The sequence below is a fragment of the Hyperolius riggenbachi genome, chromosome 7, assembly GCF_040937935.1.
Source record: "Hyperolius riggenbachi isolate aHypRig1 chromosome 7, aHypRig1.pri, whole genome shotgun sequence".
Classification (NCBI taxonomy): domain Eukaryota; kingdom Metazoa; phylum Chordata; class Amphibia; order Anura; family Hyperoliidae; genus Hyperolius; species Hyperolius riggenbachi.
In genome coordinates, this window is record NC_090652.1 from 290,884,710 (window position 1) to 290,896,875 (window position 12,166).

Here is a 12,166-nt window from a genome sequence, read left to right on the forward strand (position 1 = left end):
TTGTTTTTCTCTGACAGACAGGTCTCTGCTCCCAGTTTCAGCTTGTCATGCTGAGAAACTTTGTGAATCCCTGACAGAAGTGCAGATAATTCACTTTGTAAAAAAAACTTGTAGTATACTGTAACATATTATATATATATATATATATATATATATATATATATATATATATGTGTGTGTATATATATATATGTGTGTATGTGTCGGAAGTCTTCGGGAACAGAGTCCTCTCGAAGACAGGCTGCTCCATACTGCGCATGCGCGATGACGCGATAGAGGGCGCTCGCACGTGCGCAGTTTGGAGCGCACCGTTTTCCGGAGCACTCCGATTCCCCCGAAGACTGCCGAAGCCTCCCTTCGGCGGCGGAAGTAGCAGTATTTCACCAATTTAGTAAAATACTGCTACGGGGGAGCCAACGCTGGAACGGGCCCCGGGAGAGGAGAGGGGAGGCTCATTAGGACTCTGAGCCTTCCCTCTCTTTAGGTAAGTAGCAGGCTTTTCTTTTAGGGAATCTGTACCCATTCTCTTTAAGGTTTGCTTTAAATGAAGATGAACTGTTTCAGATGTCATGTGTTCAGTGGAATTTCCTTAACTACTAAACAATGCCAGTAACCATTGAAAAATTAATGTGGGTCCGTCTCCTCTTCCACTGTTTACAATGGCATATCAATAATTTAGCAGCCTTTGTGTTTTACGAGTGTAAATATAGCTCACTGACTATGCAATATGTGCACATTAAGCGGAGGAGCGGGGGGCTCCCAGTAAGACTGTGTTGGAAAAAAAATGGATGGGGGGGCTTTAATGGCAGGAGCACAATGGGCGACAACCACAATATCAGAAAATTAACAATTTATCCCTGATCTCGTTTCCTGCATGATTTTATGCCTCTTATTAGTTTCACAGTGTGACTTCGCAATAAGACGGTGATTATCATGCGGGCCATTTTGAGCCGCGCCGTTCAGATCTTCTGTCATTCCTCCCCTTCTAATAAAGTTTCCAATTTTAGGGCGGACGATGGACGGGTTGAGGAGGCCGCTGGGTCCCAGGCAGACGGAGGGGCTGAAAACTCTCCTCTTAGAGGCTATCTGCAGGTGGTAGACAGCGCCGGAAATCCTCTGTGTCTGCACTGCCAGGAGCCGTGTCTGCGGATACAAGGCCAGGTCCCGGCCTGGGATACCCGATTCTGCTCGCGGAAGTGCCAAGACGACTTCCTGATACGTTCCAACCAAAGTTACATGAGGGCCCAAGTGTTCGAAACTGAGCACGGGGTGTGCCAGCAGTGCTGCATAAACGCCCAGGAGCTGTACCTGAGCGTGCGCGACGCCCCCACCGCTCAGAGGAAGACCCTGCTGGAGGCGACGTGGATGGCCCAGCTACCGCTAGACCAGGTAAGATGTGAAATAAGATGCCAGTGTAAGAAATCAGTATCGTTGAAAATATTGTATCAACAATTGGATTGTTAATAAATACAACAAGATCTATTTCCCGAAGGTTCTAGGTCAGGGCTGTCAAACTCAAATGCAAAGTGTGCTGAAATTGTGCACCGTGATCTTGTCGTAGGCCAAAATTGTTCCCTGGGGCCTAGTGGCGGCACAACCTTTATGTCTACTGGCCACCTTCCTCCCTTATGAAGTTCTCTGCTGTCTAGTGGTCCTCCCTCCCCTATACAGTTCCCTAGTGCTTAATGCTTTTCCCTACCTCCCCCATATGGCTGCCCTGGTGTTCTGGGGGTTCACCTCCAATATACCGTCCCTAGTGGTCTAGAGTGGGCCAAACATAATGCAAAGTGGGGAAGCCTCTTGAGGGCCAATTTTAATGGCTCTGAGGGCCAAATTTACCCCGCGGGCCGGAGTTTGACATGTATGTTCTAGGTGGTTGTTTAGCGAAAGAAGAGCACACCATGAACAGTATAAATAAAGTTTATATTGCATGTCAAACTTGCAATACAGGTACAGACCTCAATGAAGTACACAAAGCAACAAGTACAGAATTATTCATCAAAATAAAAAACATAAACCATCGAAAACAATGCTCACAATGAATATATTCATTCCTATTCTTAGGGGAGCTTATCAAGATTTTAGGAGCCTCAGTGTCATTGGCTGAAGACTCTTTTCAGCAGGTTCAATATTTAACGTCTTTCTAAGGTCAGAGTTCAGGGACGGATCTGGGGGGGGGGGGGGGGGCAGGCGGGTATTTTGCCCCAGGCGCAGTTTGTTGAATTCATAAAATTTGGATGGGGAAATAAACACTTGGCAGTTTGCATCATCGATAGGCGGGCGTGGGAGTGTGACGCGTCAGCGTGTCGCTGGTAATGACGAGTGAGACTCCTCCTTACCAGCAAGGAGATCTCTAGCTCCTCTGCGGCATTCCCCCTGTTCTATCCCCCCCCCCCCCCCGTGTATAGCAATCCCCCACCCTTCTTTTTCTCCGAGGGTGGTGATTTACTGACCCCCTTTTGTTGCAATCCCCCCCCCCTTCCTCCCCTCCAAGGGTGGCAATTTACTGACCCCCCGTTTGTTGCAATCCCCCCTTTCATCCACCTCCAAGGGTGGTGATTTACTAACAATGTTGTATGGATGTCACACAAGCTCTGCGCTGCAGCTCCGTCTTCCTTGCCGAGGACACAGACCATCTGCTTGGTGACGTCACTAAGCCACATGTATCTGTGTCCCAAAAAAGAAGAAGGAGCTGCAGAGCTTGTGTGACATCCGCAGGATCGAAGGCTTGGTATGTATAGTTACATTGGGCAAGGGATGGTTGCAGGGGGGGTCGCCACATGGGGGAGTTCAGCATAGGCACCAAAACCTGACCTTGCCCCAGGCGCAACTTGGTCTAGAGCAATCTCTGTCAGAGTTCACAGGAAGTGTGGGCTATTGTTTCAGAACATGTGTTCAGGGGTAAAATGGCTGCCACGCTAAAGCATGCTGTGTGTCAAAGCAGCCCATTTCTTACACCAGTGATGGGAATGAAAGTAGACCACGAGCTTGCTTGCATACAGAAGAAAAGGATCCTAACTTCCAATATTTCTAGCGAATCTAAAAAGAAAGATGAGACTGCATTCTGGAAGGTGTTACAAATGCCATAGAATATTGTCAGCTCATTCAAGCAGAACAAGGCTTTGTTTAGCACACTCGGTAGATTTTAAGAATCAGAATCAGAATCAGAATCAGAATCACTTTATTTCGCCAAGTACAACGGGGGTTGTACCCGGAATTATTTTTGGCACATACAGGGTCGGTGATGGTACAGCAAAACGCAAGCAGTAATGTACATTACATTTAGTAGTGAGTACACAGTGCATGGGACATAATACTTAGTTACATAGTTACATAGTCGAAGGCCCCCAAGGAGACATCCAAGTGCTATGTGAGTGGAGCGCTACCTTCTCTGCAGCGCTCAACAGCTCTGCAGCTATTTGGATGCCCCCCAGAAAGCAGAGGAAAGAAGTGTAGAATAAACCTAGATGTAAGAAAACTTACAGATGGACCCAGGAGCAGGTCTGGAGGGGGTAATCCGCTGCCGTATTAGGCACTCAAACGCTTCTGCAGCGATACTTGAATCAGATGCCTCCCCAGACCAACCCTGGGGAAAAGAGAGAGAGATGCAAGAGAAAGGGAGGAAAATAAAGATAAGTGAGAGGGACAGTGAAGAGCGAGTCTTCTTGTGCAGGGCAGCCGTCGGATGGATCAGGCGAGGAAGTAGTTCAGGTCGGGTGGCTGGGGTCGATGTAGCCCAGGAGGAGCAGACCGCGTGGTGAGCCAGTCAGGGCAGGGAAGCCGGTCGCGTCAGAGACTGGAGAGAGGATCTGCAGTAAGGTGCCAGATCGGTGGGCCCCTGCCAGATGCTGGGTTGTTTAAGTCCGGCAGACCTCGTGGGGACCAGGTGGAAGGTGGCAGCCCAGGTTGCTTGAGCAGGCCCCGGAGGCCTAAAATGGCCTCTGCAAAAGTTCCTCTGTGGAGGCCTGTATACTTTCCATGGAGGGCCCACAGAGAGTGAGGGCAGTGCCTGCATCAGGTGGGCCTATGGTCACAGCCACGTGGGGCTGATGTATGCGCTATGGTGGGGGTGAGCCGTGTGGCAGCAGAAGCTTGGGCACCAGCTGTAGTCCGGAGCACTAACCTTGGTGGCTCAGGCAGGCAAAGCTGGGCAAGATGACCCTGTATCCCGCTCTGTGGTCCGGTTTGCCTTAGTGTAGGAGAGTGGGCAGCTGATCCTCAGGTGGTGGTGCTGACGCGCTGGAGGACGTGGGATGGCGGCTGGTGATGCAGGCTAAGGCAGATGAGCCCGAGAGGTCTGGAGCTCCACTTGTCGGGACCACGTGGGAGAGCCGGAGCAGCCAAGGTGGATTTAGGTGCCGCAGAGCAGGCTGACAAGTCCCCAGCGGTGGCCGGCCGGCACAGTCCCCAGCAGTGGCAGGACCCGGTGCTGCTGGTGGTTCCCTCCCGTGCAGCATCGGAGGTTGAGTGGAGGCAGCGTAGACAGCGGACGATGCTCAGCCGCATGGTGCTCCTCCCGTCCCCCGGCTGCAATAGACCCTGCCGGAGCCTACTGGAGCCCAAAAAGCCTTACGTCCTCCTCAACCCGCTCGGACAGTGGGCAGCTGATCCACAGGTGGTGGTGGTGGTGACACGCAGGAGGACGTGTTTTAGCAGCTGGTGGTGCGTAGGCGAGGCAGATGAACCCGGGAGGTCTGGAGCTCCACTTGTCAGGACCACGTGGGAGGGCCGGAGCAGCCAAGGTGGTGCCGCGGAGCAGGCTGACACAGTCCCCAGCAGCGGCAGGACCCGATGCTGCTGGTGGTTCCCTCCAGCGCAGCATCGGAGGTTGAGTGCAGGCAGCGAAGGCAGCAGATGGTGCTCGGCCGCATGGTAGGCAGCAGATGGTGCTCCTCCCGTCCTCCGGCTGCGATAGACCCTACCGGAGCCTACCGGAGCCCAAAAGCCTCTTGTCCTCCTCAACCCGCTCGGCAGCCTACGATGCGCGCCCGTTCCCCAGAGAGATAGGGGAGATCGGGTAAGTGCAGCGAGGGTGAATTAGGGAGAAAAGTGGAAAAAATTCCGGAGCCCTGTGGCCGTGGCGACCGAGTCCGGCGCCATCTTGATATCAATGTGTCAAAGCAGCCCAAGGATGTGTACGTTTCCGAGCCCTCACGTTCCTCTTTTATCCATGCGGCAGCTACCCAAAAAAATAAGACTTTGTACTTGATCCTCTGAAAATCCACATTTTCATGTAGAGCGCCTATAACTGCTTGCTTGTACTCACGCTCAGTCTAGCTCCCTATACTCCACAGGGGTGGCTGTTGTCAGTCAGAAGACAGGCTTTGGTTTGGTGTTCTAGTGAGCCTGTCTTCAAGCAGAGATTCCCTAAGGCACAGATGTCGGAAGTCCAGTCCTCAACAGAGTTTGGCCTCGTTCACATCAGGGCCGTTTCTGTGCGCTTTTCACAGCTCATTGCCCTGTGCGTTCTGCAAGGTATTGATTTTTCCATGTAATTAAATGTACCTCGTTCACATCTATGCGCTGAGCTGCGTTACAAAAACCTAGTGTTCAATGCATTCCTGTGCGTTGAGCTGTAATGCGCACCTCAATGCTAGTGAATGGCTGCAGGGTTTTTTAGCGCATAGAAGCACATGCGTTTTTTACCGCTTATTGAAAAAAAATATACATTTTCATATGAAAACAAAGCTTTATTGACAACTGCTACTGTTAAAATAAGCAAAACATGATTTTAAAAAGTGCAACGCACTACAGCGCGCACAAGCGCATGTTTTTCATCATGCGCTTTTACACGTTTCTCAATGCACCCAATGTGAACGAGGCCTTTAGGATGGACTGAGAAATGGAGAACCGTGCTCTACAAGATGAACTCTCGTCATTTCCTCATTCAGTCCCATCAATGAATCTGAGCAAATGTGTGAGCACCCTGGTCCTTGAGGACTGAAGTTCGACAAGCCCTGCCCTATGAGCTAGAGGGGCGTACATGAAAATAGGGCACCTGAAAATTTGGGCTCCCAGAAAGAGCCGATAGTAGAATATTGGAAAGTTTACTGATATTCTACTCTGAGGCCCTTTTTACACTTAAAGTGTACCAGAGCTGAACGATGAAAAAGATTTTTATACATACCTGCGGCTTCCTCCACCCCATCCGCTCTGATCGCTCCCACACCGTCGTCCTCCGCTGCCCGCAGCTTCGTGAACCGGGTCCCCGCACTTTTGTCATTCGGAGCCAGTCTAATGTAATAGAAATGCGCTCTTTGCGTAACTCTCCAGCAGCCGATTACTATAGTAATCTATACCAATAATTTACTACAGCTAAATCTAATCCTATCCTCACACACTGGACCCTCCCTCTACTGATGCCTAACATTACCCCCCCCCCCCCCCCCAACCGCCTAACCTTAAAGGGAACCTGTACTGAGTAAAATTATTTAAAATAAACATATGAGGTAACTTCTAATGAACATTACATAGTTACCTTGCCATCAGTTCCTCTCAGAAGCTCACCATTTTCTTCTGACTTTGGCCTCAATTCACTAAGCTTAACTCCTGTCTTTAATAACTCTTCTTGGCTGTTTTACAGTTATCACCATGGTGATATAATTGTGATAACTGTAAAACGGCTCTGAAGAGCTATTAAAGACAGGAGTTAAGCTTAGTGAATTGAGCCCAATGATCCCTTCCAGTTCTGACAACATTTTGTCAGAACTGAAATATATCAGTTGCTGTCAATTATTTATCAGTTGTTGTCAGTTATAGCTGAGAGGACAACTGCTGTGCCAAGTAATGTCCATGTTTCCCTATGGCTCAAGTGGGCGATGTTACAGTTTAACAGTGTGCTGATCAGGAAGCTGTTATGGGGTAATGGCCGATTTCAAAATGGAGGACAGAGAATTCCCTTGATCACAGTGAACAAACAAGACGCGGGACAGGAAAAAGACACTGAGGAGTAGACTACATGGAAGGTAAGTATGACTTGTGTATGGTTATTTTGACCTTTAATTTTCAGTTCAGGTTTTCTTTAAAGTCAACCCCAGGTGAAAATAAACTGATTAGATAAACAAGTATTTATTCCCCCTACTCCTTTTTTAAATATCCCATTGCTTTATTTTATGTTAAACATTTAATAAGTAGATTGAGTTTTTTGTTGTCTCTGCTCGTGGCAAGCTATTAAGTGGCCCAGAGTTAAAGTACATGAACTATTGACCTTTTCTATCTCACCCACGCCTTCATAAATTGTATTCTGCCAGGAAAACTGTTATGGCTGTAATTTGCTTATCAGTGATGGTTACGATATTCTTGACAAGGTACCGACAAGACAGAAGCTGCCACTTGCATGCCTGACAATTAACTCTTTCAGGCAGCAAAATAATAAAAAAAATAAACAGCCTGGCTATTCATAGGTTTTGCTCTGTACATACACATGTTTATCTCATGATGTCATATGTTGCCTCAGGTACACTTTAACCGCTTATTGCCTAAACCAGTCCACCATTTTTTTCAAAGGGGTACTGTAGGAGGTCTGGGGAAAAAAGAGTTGAACTTACCTGGAGCTTCTAATGGTCCCCCGCAGATGTCCTGTGCTCGCGCAGCCACTCACCGATGCTCCGGCCCCGCCTCCGGTTCACTTCTGGGATTTCGGGAAAGTCGGAAGATCACTTCGCCTTCGTTGCCGTGCTCTCGCTCGCACTAACATCACCAGGAGTGTATTGCACACGCCCAGTACGGTCTGCGCCTGCGCAGTAGGCTTCTGGTGACGAACACAGTAAATCCAGCGCAAGAGACTTGGGCGCACAGGGAGTAACTTCAGTGCTGTCAGAAGACGGAGCTGAAGTTACTTTTAAAACACAATAATTCGGCCTCCAGTAATTGCTGGAAGCCGAAGTATTTCATTCCCCATCCATGGCGGCCTGGAGGGGGAATAGTAATTAACACGGCCGGGAACTTGTGCAGCTGTAGGATCAGCCATATACCGGCTGTGTCCTGCGCCCAAGTTTTCTGCGCCGATTCCTCTCGTATGCCCTGGTGGTGTCAGCGAGGGCGCAGACGCACTGGTTTTCCTACTTTAAAGTCGGAAATTCCAGAAGTGAACCGAAGGCGGGACCGGAGCAATCGGTGAGGGGCTGCATGGCCACAGGACGTGTGCGGGGGACCATTAGAAGACCCGGGTAAGTTCAACTTTTTTCCCCCTACAGTACTCCTTTAAGGTTGGGACCCTATTCCGCCATGGTAGCATCCTTTGGGGGGCAATTCAGCTGGCAGCGTTGCATCAGTGGCTGTAGTAATCAAATCACAATCGATCCTTTAATCACGGTGGAATCGCATCACTGTGATTCTGCAAATAGTGGGGGCTTTGCGATTTGCCACAGAGCGATTGTAGTTAGTCCCAGGCCTTACAGTGGTGCTGAGTCTCCTTCTGCGCACACTATTCTGGCAGTAGGAGTGTGCTACTGCCATCCAAGGGAGATGGATTAGTCCAAAATGTGTCCCATCTGTCACATTTCTACTCCCTACTGTAACTGACAGAAAGATAGGGGGAGACAAAAGTAAAACAAATGTAGTGCATTATACGCTGGGTCAATTGTATAACTAAGGCCTCGTAGACTTCCACCTGATGTAGCCCGTCAGGGGTCAGGACTTGATCCCCTTGGGTGATATTGCTGAGTCGGGTGTGCGACGGAGGGACAACAAGTGGGGCGTGCGTGACATCACGCGGTGGGCATAGTACGCGGCAAACAATGAGGTCAACGTTCCTGGGGGTGGATCACTCGTGGGTTGTGGGTGGTCGTTATCAGCCGCCTCAGCAGATTAAAGTCAGGCGTGTGTATGGGCGCTAATACACGTGTATTTTGAATTTTACAAATTTTTGAGATTGTTGTCCTTGTCTAAACTGTATTGTTCAAAATCATTCAAATTTCCGCGATGGACTAATGGGGCCCATACACTGGTTGATTTCAGCCATCGATCGATTCTATCGAATCAATCGGAGATCGATTCTATTAATTCAGCCAATCGAACGATTTGGGGCCAATTTTGATTGATTTCAATCGATTTTTATCTATCTGACAGGATTTCACTCTGAAATCTATTGGAAATCTGTTCCTAGTGTATGGCACACATCAGATCGATTCCTGTCAGATTCGACTTGACAGGCATCTGTCAGAAATCTATCTGGTGGTCGAATCTGCTGCAAATCTATGGCCACCTTTACCTGGCCAGTACTGAATCCATGCAGATATTTCTAAGGGGATCGGTAGTGTCCCTAATGCCAGCCGTGCATTATTTGATTGACACTTAATCAATATCTCCGTGTTGGGAAATTGCCATTGTTTTGCGACTTTGCACCTCAATTGATCAATCGATATTTTTTTTCTTTCTTCAATGGATCAGCTGTCAACCTGACTGGAAACATTGCATGGTATAGGGCTGGCGTCCGTAGACAAAATAAGAGCTTTCTGTATTGCTGCAAAGCTGCCAATCAGATTAAACTCTGCCTTTCTCCAGCTGTCACCAGAAGGTTTGAGTGTAATTACTTGCAATGGGACACTAGAGAGAGCTCCTATCTCCAGCCTTATAAATGAAGCCCAAAATAATTAGATGTTTCTATGACAACGAGATGCGGGCTCCCAGCAGCAGACAGAGGTAACTGTAAGGTCGCTCTGGTAACAAATGGGATGTTTCCTCCTGTTTGGAAGTATTGCAGATCATCTGTGTTTCCCATGACAACCAATCACATCCTCTCTTTCATTTTACCGTATATGGAATGGGGGATTTCGTTGGTTCAGCTTATAGACAAGGCTAGTGTATTTATTTAAAGGACAACTGAAGTGAGAGGTATATAGAGGCTACCAGATTTATTTCCTTTGAAACAATCCCAATTGCCTGGCAGTCCTGCTGATCTCTGTGGCTGCAGTAGGGTCTGAATCACACCAGAAATAAGCAATGATGTCAGAAACACCTGATCTGCTGCATGCTTGTTCAGGGGCTGTGGCTAAAAGTATTGACCCTTTTTATCTCTTTCCTGCTCTCAGAAGCCATTTACTGCCAGGAAAGTGTTTTATGGCTGCAATTCCTTATCACTAAGGGTTCTACGAGAGTCTGACCCAGTCCCAACCCAGACAGAAACTGTCACTTGCATACCTGATTTTTAAGTCTTTCAGGCAGAGAAAGAAAAAAAAGGAACACAGCCTAGTTATTTGTGTGCTAGGCACTGTACATACACATGTCTATCTCACTATGTCACATGTCACCTCGGATGTCCTTTAACCACTTCGCATCCAGACCTTGTTTCCCACCTTATGGACCAGAGCAGTTCTGACAGTTTAGCTATGTCCCTGTTTAATTAGCAACAACAAATTAGGCTTTCATTGTATGCCTTTTTTCCCTCAAACAATTTTGTTTTCTATGAATTGTAATGGGGAAAAAAAATTGGTTTTACCAATTCCAGTTTAAAAATAAAAAGTTAAACTGTAGATAAAAAACACACAATTTATTTATCTATTCTTACTGTTTATCACAAAACGTAGATTGGGTTCCTGTCACAATTTATAGTGAAGATATTGAATTCTAAAATAATGCTACAGAGTGTATTTTTCACTATGAACTGAGAAAATAAAACGTTTTTTAATGGTAAAAATCAATCCCATTAGCTCAGGGAACATATATTCCCTTTCACCAATTAGTGCTGCATCAGATAGTGCTGGAAGTGTGCACAGGAGCAAGCCCAATCCTGCACAGCACTGCTTCTGCTACAAGAGGTATATCTACTGACTCGTGGCTTAGATGAAGTCACAGAGGACATAGATATACTGTAGTGGTGGATAAAGTGGTAAGCATGCCCAGTACGGATGTCCTTTTCCACACCCGGAGTGCAGCTAGAAGATGGAGAGTAAAAAGGATAAGGAATCGCTCCTTGAGTTTACGCGTATAAACCAGATCCTTGTCTCTATGCAGAGAGCAGCTCACCTTATTAGGTGGCTGAAAACGCCAATATTGACTTTTCTTCTTTCAATATTGACCGTATTAGTGGATAAAGCACTGCTAATCTGTCATTGATCTCGATTGCCCCCCTCCCCGCATGGAAGCACCATCCGGGCATCCTATATGAAAAACTGTTAAAGCTCTCCAGGTGAGTCCTTGGCTGGAACCGGATATTAGTAAACCACAGGTTATTATTTTTGCCAATAGGTAAATTACAAACATTAATTGGTCAAAAATGTAAAAAAAAATGCTGTGTGCTGACGCGTTTCACAAGAGTCATCTATTGGTCAGTCATGGTCAATGTTGTGTTGCTGTCATTGGTCCTAACTGACCAATAGCATGAATCAGCATGAATCGGCTTATACTGGAGACCTCTTGAGCTCTGTAATCATTGACAAACTGCCTCTGATGAAGTGAAGGTGATCCATGTGCAGCGCGTCAGCCTACTGCATGCGTTTTATTTTTGTTCAATAAATGTTCATAACTTACCTATGGTGTAAATAGCCTGTGGTTTGTTAATATTGAGAATCAGCAGAGGACTCAACTGGACTGCTACTGTGGCTTCCATATTGGATCCATGGGTGGTGCTTCCACACAGACTGGATGATTGAAGCCAGATCAACAGTGGTTATCTAATACTACACTCATATGCTGAATTGTTATTTTTGGCATTTTCAGCCATCCAATAAGGCGATGCAGAAACAAGAAGACACGCTGAAAGGCTGGCATTGCTAACGTTGGTCTATGAATACACCCACCGCAGAAAATAACGCAATTTGGGCCACATTTCAGCAGAAAATAAACGCAATTTATGGAACATTTCAGCAGACAATAACGCAATTTGGGCGACATTTCAGCAGAAAACAAACACAATGTGGGCGACATTTCAGCAGAAAACAAACGCAATTTTGGCCACATTTCAGCAGAAAATAAACACAATTTGGGGAACATGTCAGCAGAAAATAACGCAATTTGGGCGACATTTTAGCAGAAAATAACGCAATTTGGGCGACATTTCAGCAGAAAACAAACACAATGTGGGCGAAATTTCAGCAGAAAACGCAATTTGGGCCACATTTCACCAGAAAACGCAATTTGGGCTACATTTCACCAGAAAACAAACACAATTTGGGCCACATTACAGCAGAAAATAATGCAATTTGGGCGACATTTCACCAGAAAACAA

General features: G+C 47.0%; 1 protein-coding gene across 1 annotated transcript in view; it reads left to right on the forward strand.

The window, feature by feature from the left end:
- Positions 1 to 12,166, forward strand: part of ZRANB3 (zinc finger RANBP2-type containing 3) — a 413,220-nt gene that overhangs the window by 385,808 nt on the left and 15,246 nt on the right. The window contains exon 19 of the mRNA XM_068245929.1: positions 1,008 to 1,389. Within this exon, the coding sequence (XP_068102030.1) occupies positions 1,008 to 1,389 (382 nt within the window). The remainder of the gene's footprint in view (positions 1 to 1,007; positions 1,390 to 12,166) is intronic.